This window comes from Gorilla gorilla, chromosome 4 (assembly GCF_029281585.2).
Source record: "Gorilla gorilla gorilla isolate KB3781 chromosome 4, NHGRI_mGorGor1-v2.1_pri, whole genome shotgun sequence".
In the NCBI taxonomy this organism is placed as follows: Eukaryota; Metazoa; Chordata; class Mammalia; order Primates; family Hominidae; genus Gorilla; species Gorilla gorilla.
The window spans coordinates 79,203,911-79,220,061 of NC_073228.2; the positions used below are offsets into that span (position 1 = coordinate 79,203,911).

General features: G+C 54.8%; 1 protein-coding gene across 3 annotated transcripts in view; it reads right to left on the minus strand.

Moving 5' to 3' along the window:
- Positions 1 to 315: 315 nt before the first annotated feature.
- MAP2K3 (mitogen-activated protein kinase kinase 3) overlaps positions 316 to 16,151 on the minus strand; it is a 30,631-nt gene continuing 14,795 nt past the window's right edge. For all 3 annotated transcript variants that reach the window (XM_004042094.5, XM_063706581.1, XM_019028114.4), the window contains 9 exons: positions 14,901 to 15,014; positions 14,566 to 14,685; positions 13,306 to 13,422; positions 12,322 to 12,373; positions 11,003 to 11,130; positions 10,427 to 10,504; positions 3,284 to 3,423; positions 2,018 to 2,063; positions 316 to 1,408 (listed from right to left, as the gene is read on the minus strand). In XM_004042094.5, coding sequence (XP_004042142.2) covers positions 1,325 to 1,408; positions 2,018 to 2,063; positions 3,284 to 3,423; positions 10,427 to 10,504; positions 11,003 to 11,130; positions 12,322 to 12,373; positions 13,306 to 13,422; positions 14,566 to 14,685; positions 14,901 to 15,014 — 879 coding nt within the window. In that variant the 3' untranslated portion in view covers positions 316 to 1,324. The remainder of the gene's footprint in view (positions 1,409 to 2,017; positions 2,064 to 3,283; positions 3,424 to 10,426; positions 10,505 to 11,002; positions 11,131 to 12,321; positions 12,374 to 13,305; positions 13,423 to 14,565; positions 14,686 to 14,900; positions 15,015 to 16,151) is intronic.

Below are 16,151 nucleotides of genomic sequence, written 5' to 3' on the forward strand. Positions count from 1 at the left end.
GTGACCTGGCTGTCATCACTACTTCAGGACAGTGGGATGGGTGGCCGCCACCAGCAGACTGGACCTGTGTGTTCACTGCTGTGTCCAGTGTCAGTACAGGGCCTGGTGCCTGGATGATCACAGGATGTTACCTCGTCACAGCCCTCTGGGGGCCTCTGTGTCCTCACATGTAGAAGGGCCTGGTGGGTCAGCAGTCCTCCCTCCCCTGAGCACGACACCCTGCCCCTGGCCCAGAGACAAGGGTCCCTCAAGGGGCCACAACCTTCCCCAAGTAGGAGGGGAGCTCACAGGTGCCATACACAATCTCACACAACCTTTAGTCCTTTTTTTTTTTTTTTTTTAATTAAAACAGCAACCAGGTAACTGCCGCAACCCATCAGGGAAAGGACCCGGGATGGGCAGTTGTTTTTTCAAAAAAATATATTTTCTTTTTTTAAAAACAACACCAAAAGAAACCCATAGCCCCTGTCAAGCCAGTCCTCAGGGAGAGTGAGCTGGAAGGCTCCCCCTGCACTTCTCTGAGCAGAGACCTTGGGCCCCTCCCACTGGACCCCAGCCTGAGCAGAGGGCAAGGCTCTGCCTGCTGGTACCCTAGGGGGTGGGGGAGAAGCGATCAGCTCCAAACCATGCAAGAAAAACAAGCCAAACCCATAAAGCAAAAGAAAAAATCAACAGAGGATAAATTAAAAAAAAAATGAAAGGTGAATGACACCAATAACGGTGGCGGGCAGGACTGGGTGAGCCAGTGTGCCCCACAGAGGCCCTGTTTGCCAGTGCCAGGGGAAGGCCTTGGGCGGCTCATGGCATCTCCCTCATGGGAGTCTTGGGGTATTCACACAACTCATCCCCTCTTCTGTACCCCGCACCAAAGCCGGGATAGAGGTGTGGCCACCCTGGGCCAAAGTGTGCAAAGTCCATTCAGTTGAGAGATTAAAAAAATATACAACTTGGATGGCATCCAGGCTGGGCAAGGCGGTGGCCCATCCACCCAGGCACTGGCAGCCTGCTGTGCAGGGGCAGCAGCATCCACAGGGGGCATCCAGGCCCCCTCAGTCCAGGATCTCAGCAGCTGGAGACGGGTCCTAGGAGCAGCAGGGAGAGGCACTGGTGGGGCCGACAAGGGCCTGGCCGGAAGCCCCAGTGGTCTGCTTCTTTGGCACTTGGGACAAATGGCTCGCCACAGAGCCAGGTGGGAGCAGCCCCCTCGGTTCCTCCCAGATGCCCTGGGCCAGGATGGCAGTAGCTTATGGTGTGGGTGAGCACTGCCCCCGCAGATGGGGCTGTGGGGCTCTGGAGGGCCGGAGTGGGGTCCGAGGCCCAGCCCCTATGAGTCTTCTCCCAGGATCTCCTTCACGAAGGCAGCAATGTCCGTCTTCTTGGTTTTGTGCAAGGTGAAGAAGGGGTGCTCCTGGGGGTGACAGAAGGCACAGTCATCATGGAGGGGTAGCGGGAGGGAGAGGTGGCCACTCCTCCCCAACCAGCTCCAGCCCAAGTGTTCTCCTGACTGGCAAAATCCTACTCATCCTTCTAGGACCTCCACCCCCAGGAGGCCCTCCATGACTGTCACAGATGGCATTTGTGGCTCCTCCTCAGCTCTCTTGTGGTCACTCTCCAGCCACACTAACCTCCCTTTCCCCCCACACGTCAGGCCTCTGCCCATGCTGGACCTTCTGCTTGGGACAGCCTCTCCATCAGGAGATAACCCTTATTCATCCTTCCAGGCTCAGTTCAAATGGTACCTCCTCCATGAAGCCTTCCCTGATGCCACCCTTGGCCCGTCTGCCCCATTCTGTCACACACTGCCTGTGTACCCTTCCCAGGGCCTGGCATGCAGGAAGGAGGGAGGAGGGAGCCATGTATGCAGGAGCAAACAAATGACCGAGCACCTAAAGGAGAGAACGTGGGGCCAGCCAGAGGAGCTACCCATCTGTGTGCAGGATGCAGCCCTCTCCCCAGAGCCCCACCCAGCCCCAGCCAGCCCTGAAGAGCAGGGCAGGCACCTCCCGCCCATACTCACCATCAGCTCCAGGTAGCTCATACGCTCTGCGGGGTTCTTCCTCAGGCTAGGAGAGAATAGTGCAGCTGTGGCCAGGCTGGCAGGGAGGAAGGAAGCCCAGCCCCCAAGGGCCAGCCAAACCACCCCAGGATTGCCCCAGGCCTGGCAGCAGGGGACACGTGCACCCAGGGAAGAAGGGACAGGACTGTCTAGGGCTTCTTCCAGGGTGGAGGGGCATTCATAGGAGCAAACTAGAGACTTGCAGCGAGTTTCTCTGGCTCTTGGGGTCCTGGTTTTCTTGTCTCCATAGTGACCTAGGAATTTCCATATCAACACCAAAATGGGGCTGCAATGCTCTGCCTAACAGTCACACACTTGGTATCCTCAATCAGGAGAGAAACTCCTTATCATGGGTTCTGGGAGAGGTTAGTCCACAATTAAAGGGGTCAGACTGCCCAGGGACTCTGCTGGACTCCTCTGTTGCTGATTATGGTCAACAATAAAAGTGCGGGGACCATGGGTGTAAGCCACCGCACTCGGCCGCTTCTTCCTTACCCAATTCTTGCTCTATTTAATTATGGTCAGAGAAATCGCCCTCTTCCTTATTCCTTCTGTAACCTCAAACATGATTTTTTTTTTTTTTTTTTTTTGAGACAGTCTCACTCTGTCGCCCATGCTGGAGTGCAGTGGCATGATCTCGGCTCAGGCTCACTGCAACCTCCGGCTCCCGGGTTCAAGCGACTCTCCTGCTTCAGCCTCCTGAGTAGCTGGGATTACAGGCATGCGCCACCACGCCCAGCTAATTTTCCTATTTTTAGTAGAGTCGGGGTTTCACCATGTTGGTCAGGCTGGTCTCAAACTCCTGACCTCGGGATCCGCCTGCCTTGGCCTCCCAAAGTGCTGGGATTACAGGCGTGAGCCACCGCGCCCGGCCTCTCAAACATGATTTTTATAAGGCTCCTATGGGGCATTCTTTAATTTGGTACAAAGTTCTAGATATCAGTAAAAGCAAACTTGTTTTTTGTGTTCAAATTTTCCATATACTTTGTTCTCTTTTTCAGCCTATCTGATTTGTCCACTTCTGGAAGAACTGTATTAAAATCTCCCACCAAGACCATCGTTTTGTCAAATGCTCCTCATGCTCCAGCTGTTTCTGCCTTACATATTTGGATGCCAAGTCATCTGGGGGTTTATTTGCCAAAGGAATAAAGGAACAGGGCCCAGGAAGGTGCAGGGATCTGGCCAGGGAGGGGCAGTGGCAGGTGCTCAGCAGCACCCAAGACTCACCACTGAGCAGTGAAGTCCACAAACTCGGGGGAGAAACGGTCGGCTGGGAGCTGGGGGGACGGCTCCTCCACCACCTGCTTCAGCTGCTGGAACGGGGTCCCCCAGGACTCGTAAGGGAACCGCAGGATGGCCATCTCAATCTGCAGCGGGGACAGGGGGTCAGAGGCCCCGGCCCCAGATACAACCACGCTCTGCACCCAGGAGCGAGGGTTGGGGGCTCCCACCCATCCTGGTACCAGAGCCAGGCGTCAAAGCTGCACAGCTGATCTCCCTACCACATCCCAGCAGAACAAAGGTGAGAAAGCCGGGGATGCCAGCTCTTAGCTCCTCCGACCCAGCCAGCAGGACCCAGCTCAGGAAGCAGATTCAGCCCACACCGGGACTGGTGGGACCATCACTGGGTTTTCAGAAAACCTGAATTCTGAAGATTTTACAAAACAATGCAGGTTCCAGCTGCTCTGGAAAAATCTGAGGCGCTGGCAACCTTGGGCCGCAGCCTCATGAGCCAGGTGGGCAGGTCCCAGGTGGTCACAGCCAATCCCCTTCCTAACATCTGACCATCTCAGACTTCAGCATCTGCTGTCATTAATTTGGGCTGCTGTTTTCACAGAGGAGGCACATGGGAAATGCTACACACACACACACACACACACACACACACACACACACACACACAGCTGTCTCCAAGGCTGCAGACAGAGTGTGAGACCATGAGGCTGCTTCGCCTCTGCACCCGTGAGCCTGCAGCCTCATCTTCTGCAGGGCCCCAGCAGTTTCCCTCCTAGACAAGTGGCCTGTGTGGCCACATGTGCCCTGCTGGATCCAGATTTCCTGTGGGTGACATCGGGCCGGTGGGTCTCTGTCCTCGCTCCAAGCTCCCATCCCTGTGGTTGGCAGGAAGTCATCATGGAAGGGACGGACTAGCTAGCTTACAACCAACTCTGGGCTCCAATCATGATGACTGGATGGAAAAAACAAGTCATGTCAGCCCTGGCCCCGGCCTGGAAGAACAGAGAATTCCGAGGCTCCAGCACAAGGGCCCTCGCTGCCGGCCGTCATCATCATGATGAATGGAAGACACCTCAGCACAAACACTTGGCGCTGGCAACTGGAGCCCGGACAAGACCCTAAGGACTGTGCCGGGACTGTGCCGAGACTGTGCCTCCCATCAGGCTGGAGGCCCTTTCCAGCTCAGACAAACACACCCACACAGGCAGGGCCCACTGCGTGTGTGTGCATGTGTGCACGCATGTTCACAGGACAAAACCGTACCGATTTGGGGGGCTTTTCTCTTAGAATTTTCACTGACTGCAAAATGTAGAGCAAGTACCCCATACAAGCTACAGGAGAAGGACCAGCGGCCATGAGAGTTATAATTAGAAAAGCAGAAGTGTCCAAACCTTCAACCTCGTACTCCTTTATTTTTTCTAAAGAGCTCAAAAAATGAAAAAAAACAAAAATAGCCTCCGGGCACGAAGATGTGCCATATGGTGTTATCTGCCAGGAAATGTTAAGAAGCAGCCTGAATGTCCAGCACCAGGGGCCGGCCCTACCATGGGGGCGGAGACCCAGCCAGGACCGTAGTCCCACCCCTGTGACTCCCCAGCGACAACACTAACAGGCCAGCACCCAGTCAGCACTTGCTCCTGGCCAAGGGCCATCCCCGGCATGACCCCTGTCTGTTCTGGGTGATTCCCACTGGCATCCTGAGGCTTGGGCAGTGAGTGGGAAAAAGCCAACGCCAAGAGAGCTCTGGGGCCCTTGCAGGATGGGGGGAGGCCGAGGCCAGATCCCCACCCGGGGGGAATCTCCCGACTCTGTTTCACCAGTCACTCCCCCAGGATGGCTGAGAATTTGAAATGGAAAGAAAACATCAGGAACAAGGGAAACAACCCACATCAGCAGACAGGTTGACTGAATGGTGGCAGATGGTTATGGAGTCTTTGGAAGGGATACATACAGGAGTCTATTATAATTTAGAGAAATTGGCCAGGTGCGGTGGCTCACACCTATAATCCAAGCACTTTGGGAGGCCGAGGCAGGCAGATCACTTGAGGTCGGGGGTTCGAGACCAGTCTGACCAACATGGAGAAACCCCATCTCTACTAAAAATACAAAATTAGCTGGATGTGGTGGTGCACACCTGTAATCCCAGCTACTTGGGAGATTGAGTGAGGCAGGAGAATCACTTGAACCTAGGAGGAAGAGGTTGTGGTGAGCCGAGATTGCACCACTGCACTCCAGCCTGGGCACCAAGAGCAAAACTACATCTAAAAAAAAAAAAAAAAAAAAAAACAAAAAACAAAAAAAAAACAGAGAGAGAGAGAAATATGAACAACATGTAATGCTACAAAATTTTTTTAAAAAGTTTTTTAAAAAGAAGCATTACAAGGCCAGGCGCAGTGGCTCACACCTGTAATCCCAGCACTTTGGAAGGCCAAGGTGGGTGGATCACGAGTTTGAGACCTGCCTAGCCAATATGGTGAAACCCCATCTCTACTAAAAATACAAAAATTAGCCAGGCACGGTGGCGCACACCTGTAGTCCCAGCTACTCGGGAGCCTGAGGCAGGAGAATCACTTGAACCTGGGAGGCGGAGGTTGCAGTAAGCCGAGATCACACCACCGCACTCCAGCATGGGTGACAGAGCGAGGCTCTGTTTCAACAACAAAAAAGAGAAGCATTACATATTGTTTGTATTTCTCTAAATTATAATAAAATGTATTTTATTATATATAATATAATAAAAATATTTATATATAATATAATGCACAATGTTGGCACTGAAACGGGGTAAGAGGTGTCTCTAGGTAGAATAACTACAGTCATTTTCCCCTTACTTTGCCTCTATTTTTATGTTAGGTTTCCGCTACTTTTGTAACTTGTGAGAGAAAAACCTAACCTGTGCCTAAAGTGACCACCTCCACCTCCCCCTGTGTGCGCCTGCCGATCCTCCATTAAGCCGGGAGCATTCCTTGCCCTTGAACCTGGGCTGGCCTGTGACTCGCTGACCAACGCAATGAGACAGAAGTGATGCTGTGCCAGTTCCAGGCCTAGCACTTCAGAGAACTTCCTTTTAGATGCCAGCCATCATGAAAGAACTCCAACTCTGCTGACACTGCCATGCTCTGAAGCCCAGCGAGCAGGCCAATGTGAGTAAGTTGCATGGAGAGGCCAGGCAGAGGAGGCCCATGTTTGTGAGGCCGTCTTGGGCCTTCCAGACCAGCCCAGCCCAGCCATGACCCCAGCCAATCCCAGGTACAGCAGAAGAGCCATCCAGCTGAGCCCAGCCACAGTGGTGGAAACATGAGAAATAAGAAACCGCTGTTGGTTTGGGTCACTAGGTTCTGGGGTGGTTTGCTATGCAATATTTGATAACTGAAATATACACTTAGCACACACTTGTCCAAGTACCACCAGCCATATCAGAAGGCCACTAGCCATGGTGGCCCCAACAATCATGATGGATGGACAACTGGAAGGGAGACAGGGAGATGGGGAAGGGACATAGGGTGTGTGTATGTGTGAGGTAGTCATGAGCGGGGTCTCTAATATCCAACCAGTTCTGTGCAGTCTAAATACAGCAAGAACTTGTCCTTTGCATCAAACTTAGGACTTGGAAAACTGTTATTGCAGATACAGCACCTGCCTTCAGGCTGAATATTCCTCTCCACCTCAAAAAAAAAAATTTTAGTTGAAAAATTACATGTCACCAATTAAAGAAAATTGAAGGTATGGCCCAGTCCCACCTCTCTGACAAAATTATTTCGACTTTGAGTCTTTCCCAGTCACTGTCTACAGATACACTGTTTATCAAGTTACAGCCACAGGCCAGGCGCAGTGGCTCAAGGCTGGGTGTGGTGGTTCACGCCTGTAATCCCAACACTTTGGGAGGCTGAGGCAGGTGGATCACCTGAGGTCAGGAGTTCAAGACCAGCCTGGCCAACATGGCAAAACCCCGTCTCTACTAAAAATACAAAAATTAGCTGGGCATGGTGGCAAATGCCTGTAATCCTAGCTACTTGAGAGGCTGAGGCAAGAGAATTGCTTGAACCTGGGAGGCGGAGGTTGCAGTGAACTGAGATTGTGCCATTGCATTCTAGCCTGGTCGACAGAGTGAGACTCCCTCAAAAAAAAAGGCCAGGCACAGTGGCTCACCCCTGTAATCCTAGCACTTTGGGAGGCAGAGGCAGCCAGATCACCTGAGGTCAGGAGTTTGAGACCAGCCTGGCCAACATGGTGAAACCCCGTCTCTTCTAAAAATACAAAAATTTGCCAGGTGTGGTGGCTCACGCCTATAATCCCAGCTACTGGGGAGGCTGAGATAGGAGAATTGCCTGAACTCGAGAGGCAGAGGTTGCAGTGAGCTGAGATCATGCCATTGCACTCCAGGCTAGGCAACAGAGTGCAACTCCATCTCAAAAAAAAAAAAAAAAAGATAGCCGGGCATGGTGGCACGAGCCTGTAATCCCAGTTACTCAGGAGGCTGAGACAAGAGAATCACTTGAACCTAGGAGGCGGAGGTTGCAGTAAGCCGAGATCGTCCCACTGCACTCCAGCCTGGGCAACAGAGTGAGACTCCATCTCAACAAAATAAAAATTAAAAATAAATAAAGTTATAACCACATGATGATAACGATGGTAGCAGCAACACCAGTAAAACCCACAACACCCGCGTCAACTCTCTACCCACCAGACACTTCTCTTCCCTCGCTCCCAACCCTCCCTCCCTCTCCTCTGACCCGGCCACCCAGGCACACAGCAGGCACAGCCCCACCTCAGGGCCTTTGCACTTGCACCCCCTGGTCTACCCTGCCCTCAGGTCAGCAGGGTGCCCTCCTTGCAGGGGCCTCCGCATCTGCAACAGTGGCCTTTCATCTGTCCCCAGAGCCACCCCCACCTGCTCCACCCTTCTCCACCCCTGTGGCATAAAAAGGAATTTATTTGGTCTTTGTTCCTGGCATGGAGCTCCTAAAACCCTTGGAATTTCCTGAGTGACAGGAGTGGCTTTGTTATCCACAAGGAGCCTGAGTTTATGCTAATGAGGTGACTCAGGGTAAGGCCCCTAGACAGCCTCAGATGGGGCTGCTCCCCAGAAAACCCAGCTTGATTATAGAGGGTGGGAACTCTCAGCATCACCCGCCAACTGATGCTGAGAGGAGGGGGGCCTGGAGACTGTGCTCTATAAAAACTTTCAGTGGGTGCGGTAGTTTGTGCCTATAATCCCAGCACTTTGGGAGGCCAAGGTAGGCAGATTGCTTGAGCCCAGGATTTCAAGACCAGCCTGGGCAACATAGTGAGACCCCTTTTCTACAAAACATTAAAAAAGTAGCTGGGCATAGGGGCACACACCTGTAGTTCCAGCTACTCAGGAGACTGAGGTAGGGGATGGCTTGAGCCTGGGAGTTCAAGGCTGCAGTGAGCTGCGATGATACCACTGCACTCCAGCCTGAGCAACAGAGTGAGACCCTCTCTCACAAAAAACCTCTCCATGTGAGGCTGGGCGTGGTGGCTCATGCCTGTAATCCCAGCACTTTGGGAGGCTGAGGCGGGCAGATCACTTGAGGTCAGGAGTTCAAGACCAGCCTGGCCAACATGGCAAAACCCCATCTCCACTAAAAATACAAAAATCAGCTGGGCATGGTGGTGCCTGTAATCCCAGCTACTCGGGAGGCTGAGGCACAAGAATCGCTTGAACCCAGGAGGCAGAGGTTACGGTGAGCTGAGACTGTGCCACTGCACTCCAGCCTGGGCGACAAAGTGAGACTCTGTGTCAAAAACAACAAAATTCCATGAGCTTCAGAAGCCTGTAGGTTGGCAAGCACAGGGAGGTACCAGGAGGGTGCCAGGCCCTGAGAGGGCACGGCAGCTCTGCACCCCACACTCACACCCCTCCCCCGTGAGTCTCTTCCATCTGGTTGGCCCTGAGTTATATCCTTTCTGATAAACCAGTAAACACAAATAAAGTGTTTTCCTGAGTTTTGTGAGCCATTCTAGGAAATTATCAAACCTTAGGAGAGGGTCGTGGGACCCCCAATTTGTAGCTGGTCAGTCCAGTAGTATGAGAGACCTGCTACTTCCAACTGGTGTGTGATGTTGGGGGCAGTCTGGTGGGACAGAGCCCTTAACCTGTGGGGTCTGTGCGAACTCCAGGTAGCATCAGAACCGAAAGGAACTGCAGGGCACTGGGTGGGTGTCTGGAGAATCCGAGAATGGGTTGCAGTGTTGGAAAACACCCCACCAACGCTTCTCACCACATCTTACTGATTTCATCTGACGGCCTCATCCCCAACACCAAACAGTCAAAGGGACTAGGGACACGCAGGAATGTCCTCGGCCAGGCTTCCCTGGGCAGGGAAGGAGCTGATGCCCAGGACACTCCATTGGTCCCAAGCCACTCAACTGGCCAAGGCCACCAGCCTGAGCCCGACCTGCTGATGGCATCGTCCTTCCACGCGTCTCCTGCACAGCTTCCTAGCCCTGGCTGGGGGACACATCCTGGTGGTCTTCCCATCCCTCCAATCCACTGTCCACAGGGGAGCCAGAGCGGGCTCACCCACACCTTGACCTGAGCCCCAACACGGAAGGCATGGGGTTCTGCCAGGCAACTCCAGAAGCAACTGCTCTGGGCCCATCCCTACACCTGGACTTCTGCCACATCTGCCCTCACCCTACCCAAGCCAGGGATGCCTTTGGCTTCCGCAGGCCCAGGATTGAGAGCCCGCCCACCCTTTCTACCACCCCACCGCAATGTACCAGGACGCCACCGGCAACAAACCTTCTGCTATGAAATATTTTTGAAAAGATCTTTACCATCTTGCTTTTGCATGATTTGCATACCAGGAACTTACATAATTTGGGATTGGCTGTGATTTCTCAACAAGCACCAAGAACTCCAGAGAAAGCCCTGTGGCCACCATATCACAAAGCACCCAGGACTTCACGATGAGTGACCCTGACCCTAGGAGGTTCCCTTAAATAGATGGTAATTTCTGATGGCACATTTTCTTCTCAGATTTTGAAGCCAATACTTCTTTCCAGAACCTAAACTATTTGATGAGTCCCCCAAAAGCTCAGGGCCCCAGGCACAGCTCCACCCAACCCACCTGACCACCAAGGGCAGGCCCTGGCCCCACACAGTACCATGGTGATGCCCAGGCTCCAGACATCGGACTTGACATTGTAGCCCTTCTGGTTCAGCTCTGGGTTGATCCTCTCAGGCTGCAGGAGGGAAGAGTGAGGCGTGAACACCCGCCCCAGGTAAGCTCCCATGGCTAGGCCTTGCCTCCCAGTACCCAAACTGAGCGCTCAGCTTAGCCCACCTGCCCATGTGACGGGGGGAGGAAACTGAGGCTAGGAGGGCCTGGGTCATGCTTAGAAGGCCCAACCCTTGCATTGGTCTGACCCTACCTGGGAGCAGGCCCCTAAGGCCCTCCTGACAATGAGGGCGGGGCGGGACCTGCACAGCCCACCAGTGTCCTCCGCAGAGGTGGTCCATGAGCTTATCACCCAACTGGGGCACTGTGGGGGTCAGTTAACAATGGGGTACAGAAGGGCTGCCCCTGGGCAGCAAGACACAGGTGGCCCCACTATAGTAGGAAACGCAGTGTGGGGAGGCTCTGCCCCTACAGACAGAGGGCATGGCCGGGGTGGCCAGCCTGGGCAGATCTCTCCCCGCCCCATCCTCTCCTGAGCCTGGGGGGCTTGGGGACCACTCACGGCCATGTAGGGCTTGCAGCCGGCATCCATCGTCTTGGCCACAGAGTCCACCAAGTAGCCACTGATGCCAAAGTCACACATCTTCACATGGCCCTCCTTGTTGATAAGGACATTGGAGGGCTTCACATCTGCCAGGGAGGGACATGCCTCAGCCACGTCTGTGGAGCACGACTGGAGGCAGGTGCCATGCTCTGCATAGCTGTGCCCCCCTCCCTCACCCAAGACCCCTCCTGTGCCCCCTCCCATGCCCCAGTGGGCAGGTTCCACCAGGGTCCCAAGGGTCAGACCAGGGAACTGAGGCTGCAAGAGGTGCCAGGCCAGCTGAGAGTCATACTTGGTCCTCAGGGAACAGCCAGGGCATGCCCAGCCCGGCCCGGCCACTGCAAGGAAGGCAGGACTCCAGGTGCTTTGCTGGGAGCACCGTGCCTGCATCCGCCCTCCAGACGTGAGGTCCAGTGAGAGCCTGGCTTGTGTGGGTGCTCCCAGAGGGCAGCAGGATCAATTAAAGCCTGGGAGGCAGGATCTGCGTGTTTGGACATGGAGTCCCCACAGACCAGCATGGGAGAGCAGCCCAGCAGGGATTCTCCATGCAAATGCTCATAGGACACTCACATCCCCGTGCGCTCCATGGGGATGTGTGTAAAGATGGAAATGCACATAAAAAGGACCAGAAGGTTCTGTGCCAACCGCCAACCACAGTGACCTGGGGGGCTGGGATGGGCACCCAGTGGACAATGGGAACTAAGCCTAATTCATTTTTTGAAAAGCAGTAAATCTGGAAAAATAGACTTGTGCTCAGCAGCAAAAAGGAACAAACTGAGACCACACCAGACCCAGGTGGGTCCAGAAACATCAAGCGAGGCTGATGTTCCAGAAAGGGCAAAACCAACCCACCGTGGGAAAACCAGACTTGTGGGTGCCTTAGGCACATGGCGGATGGCAGGGAAGGAGCCCAAGAGAACATTCTGGGAGGGGGTGAGAGAATTGTCCTGCATCTTGGAGGGAGGTGGTTGCATGGGTGTGAACATGATTATATGCACTCTATGCTGGAGTTTCACGATTTGTAAACTATACATCAGAACAGAACCCAGTCCACCTTTCTCAGGACAAAAGTCAAGCCAGTCCTTGCTTCGAGCACCAGCAAACCTGAGGGGAGGCAGCTGCAGGGCTGCAGGTGGAAAGCGGCTGGAACCCCATCGGGCACGTCACAACCTATCACCTCTCGGAGCCACAGTTGCTTATAGGGAGACGTCCACCCGCCTTGGCCTGGGATCCCTCCCACTGGCTACATCGTGCCTGGGTGGCTGCCGGGCACTGACCTCTGTGGATCACCGACAGCTTGCTGTGCAGATGCTCCAGGGCCCGCACGATCTGGCAGTGGGGTGGGGAGGAGGGAAGAGACAGGACTCTGTTATTCCTTGGTCACGTCAAAAACGACAGAGCAGCAAGACCCCATCCATGTCCACCTGTCTCCCGCTCCCGCTGCACAGGCTAGGCACCCTCTCACCCCAGCCTCCTGCCCTGTCCTGGCATTGGCCCCAGCATCCTAACAATCCTGGTGCAGACACACTCGGCCTCCTGCCTCCTCTCATCCTCCCGGGCTCACCTCCCAGGGAGCCATCATCACTGCCTGCCACGCTCTTCTTGGGTAAAACCCAGCTCTTGGCAGTCTCCCTGTCCCATCTCCCCTCCCGTGGCAGAGCCAGTATTCTAGCAGCTTGGAGCCATTTCCCTTGGGAAGGCTGGGTGGGGAGCCTGAGGCAGGGGTATATTGTAAATGTTTCCAGATGCAGTGAGGATTGAACCAGTGTCACTGGTTCTATTTTCCTTTTTCCTTTGGCTACTGGAATGCTCAAGCCCAGTGTTGCTGACCTCCCTCAAGGACTTTTTAGACTCAAAAAGCACACATTTTGGATGCTAACCTTTCCCCCGACTTGGCTTGTACCTCTGTGAGCTGCCCCAGGGCATTTTTAGTATGACGCTGTTGTAAATACTAAATTCCTTTTTTAAAAAATGATCTGGAACTCAAGAGTTGGAATCAATGACTCAGACACCTGGATCTGCCAAATCTGTGGGGCTCCAGGAGCCCCAGGAGCGGAGGTCTCCTAAGCACAAAGGCTCTGGTCTGGGGTGGAGGAGAAGGGCCTATGCAGGGCAGCTGCCCAGGTTCAGGGGGCACATTGATGCCCAGCTCTGCCCAAGACACCATCAATAGGCAGGCTCCATGCCTGCTGGCAGGGCTGGGCCTCTGCCTATGCACCTAGGACCCCCCCCCCCGCCCCCAGCCCACCCAGGCCACTCACAGACACAGCAATCTCCCCAAGGATGTCCTCTGGAATTGTCATGTTTTTATCCAGCACCTTCCGGTAGAACTTGTCCAAGGATGTGTCCATGAGCTCCATGCAGATCCAGACGTCTCCCTGTGGGTGACACCCAGAGCTCAGCCAGGCTGCCGGGCTGCCCGTGTCTGCACCACCTGCACTGCCTGCCCCAGCACCAGCCCCAGCCCCCTCCCCGACGTGTGCCCACCCACTCAGCCACAGTTCGCCGGGCTCCCACCCACCACCCACTTGCCCACTTCCCCCACCCTCCAACTCTGCCTGCACTGCCAGGTTCGGGCGCCAGCCTCCTCCATCTGATCCCTAATTCCAGGTGTCTCCAGGGAGGAGGAGGATTAGCACACAGCCTCGCTGGGTCCCTCCACCAGAGCTTCAGGATGCACCTGCACCAGCTCCATGGCAACAGCCGGCCCTGCTGACCGACAGACACCCTCGTGCCAGCTGACCCTGGCAGATGGCTCCCTGCCTGCAAGTACCTGCTCCCTCTTCCCCAGTGAACTCCTGAGGACCCTCCTGACAGGAAGGTTGGGAGATGCGCAGGGGGCACCCGCAGGCTGCAGGGGCCCCATCGGCTAGGAGCTGGCACAGAGGATGCTGAGCTCTTTATGAGTGAAGAGTGAGGACAGGTGAAGCAGCCCTGACCTTGGCCGATTGCTGGACTCAGACGCCCTGACCCTGCCACAGCTCCTTGAGGGGCAAGTGACCAGTATGAGCCCAGCATCGCCTAGGCTCTTGGCCTCCGTGCTCACCCACACCCACCCGGCTTGGCGGAAGGCAGCTCCACTCTTCCAGCCTCAGTCACTCTCTCAGCACACACCCCATCCTGTCCACAAACCTAGAACCCAGAATCCAGATCTCGTATCTCCATGGCCGCTGCCTGCTTGGGCACCCCACGCCCCATATGACATGCCCACGCCCTGTATGCCATGGGGATGCGAATGGTCACACAGACAGAACTGAGTGCAGCCGAATGCCAGGCCCCAGGCCATGTCGTTTAACTTCCGTGTCAACTTTAGGAGGCACCCACAACCACCGGCCTCATTTGACTGACAAGGAAACTCAGGCACTGAGCAGGACAGTAACAGCCAAGAGGCGGGGGAGCCTCCTGCCAGTATGCCAGGTGTCCCCAGCACCTGGCGTACTGGAGGAACGGAGTGACAGTGGGTTGCAGGCGACTGATGGGTGGGAGGTGGAGCTCCCCAGCTGCATCACGCAAGGACGCACCTCTCTAAATAGTGCCCCGTAGAAGGTGACAGTGTAGAAGCAGTCGACCGTGCGCATGTTGATGTCCAGGTCCATGAGCAGCCGCTTCTGCTCCTGTGAGTTCACGGTGGCCCGGATCCGCTGCAGGGAAGGACTGCCATTCAGAGGTTGCCGTGGCAGAGGCCAACACCCACACTCATGACAGGAGGGCCAGGAGCTCAGGGGGCCACTGCCCAGTGTGCCCCAAAAAGCCTAGCCTCGGTACTGATCACTGAGAGGGATAGGCAGGAACCCGTGGCAGAGCTCAGCCCGCCTCCTCCAGGGAGCCCTCCCAGCTGCCTCCAGGCCCTGCTCACCTTCACGGCCATGATGGTGCCGCTCTGGGCGTGCCGCACCTTCTCTACCACCCCATAGGCTCCACGGCCCAGTTCTGAGATGGTCACCAAGTCATCAGCCTCCACCTCAAAGTTCTTGAAGGATGGAAAAGAGAGTCAGTGGCCAGCAAGCTGGAAGCCAGTCCTCACCCCATGCCCAGTGGAGATACCTGGGCAGCATGAAGAGGACCAGCTGATTAGATCTGGGCTCAAACCTCATATCCACCGCTCCCTGCTGTGTGACCCTCAGCAAGTCACTTAACCTCTCTGAGCCTCACGTTGCCCTCTATAGAACAGGCACAGTGCCAACACCCCAAGGCTGCTATGGAGTGTGACTGAGACAAAATGCCCTGCCAGCAGGCACAGCTCTGAGAAAGAGGTGCCCCGTCCCTCTTTTCCCAACCCCACTCAGCTGGCTAGAATGAGTCACTCATTCAGAAACTGTTTACCAAGCATCCACAATGTGTTTTAGGCACTGGGGACACAGTGACAACAAAACAAAAGTATTGCCTTCACAGATGTTTCCCTCTCTTGGGAGGGACACAAAAAGGAATAAGCAAGTAGATGAACAGGACAGCAGATGGTGAGTGTCAGGGAGTGTGACAGCCTAGAGGGAGTATCGTCAAGGACAGGCCTAGGGAATGGGGTTTATTTTTTTTAGACAGAGTGTCACTCTCGTCACCCAGGCTGGAATGCAATGGGGTAATCTTGGCTCACTGCAACCTCCACCTCCTGGGTTCAAGCGATTCTCCTGTCTCAGCCTCCTGAATAGCTGGGATTATAGGCACCTGCCACCACACTGGGCTAATTTTTGTATTTTAGTAGAGACAGGGTTTCACCACGTTAGCTAGGCTGGTCTTGAACTCCTGACCTCAGGTGATCTACCCGCCTCAGCCTCCCAAAGTGCTGGGCTTACAGGCGTGAGCCACCGCGCCCAGCTCTTTTTTTTTTTTTTTTTTCGAAAGGGGGTCTCACTCCATCACCCAAGCTGGAGGGCAGTGGTACGATCATGGCTCACTGCAACATCCACCTCCTGGGTTCAAGCAATCCTCCTACCTCATACTCTCAAGTAGCTGGGGCCACAGGCATGCACCACCACGCTGACTAATTTTTTGTATTTTTGTACAGACCGGGTTTCGCCATGTTGCCCAGGCCTGGTCCCAAGCTCCTAGGCTCAAGTGATCCTCCTGCCTCGGCCTCCCAAACTGTGGGGATTACAGGTGTGAGCCACTG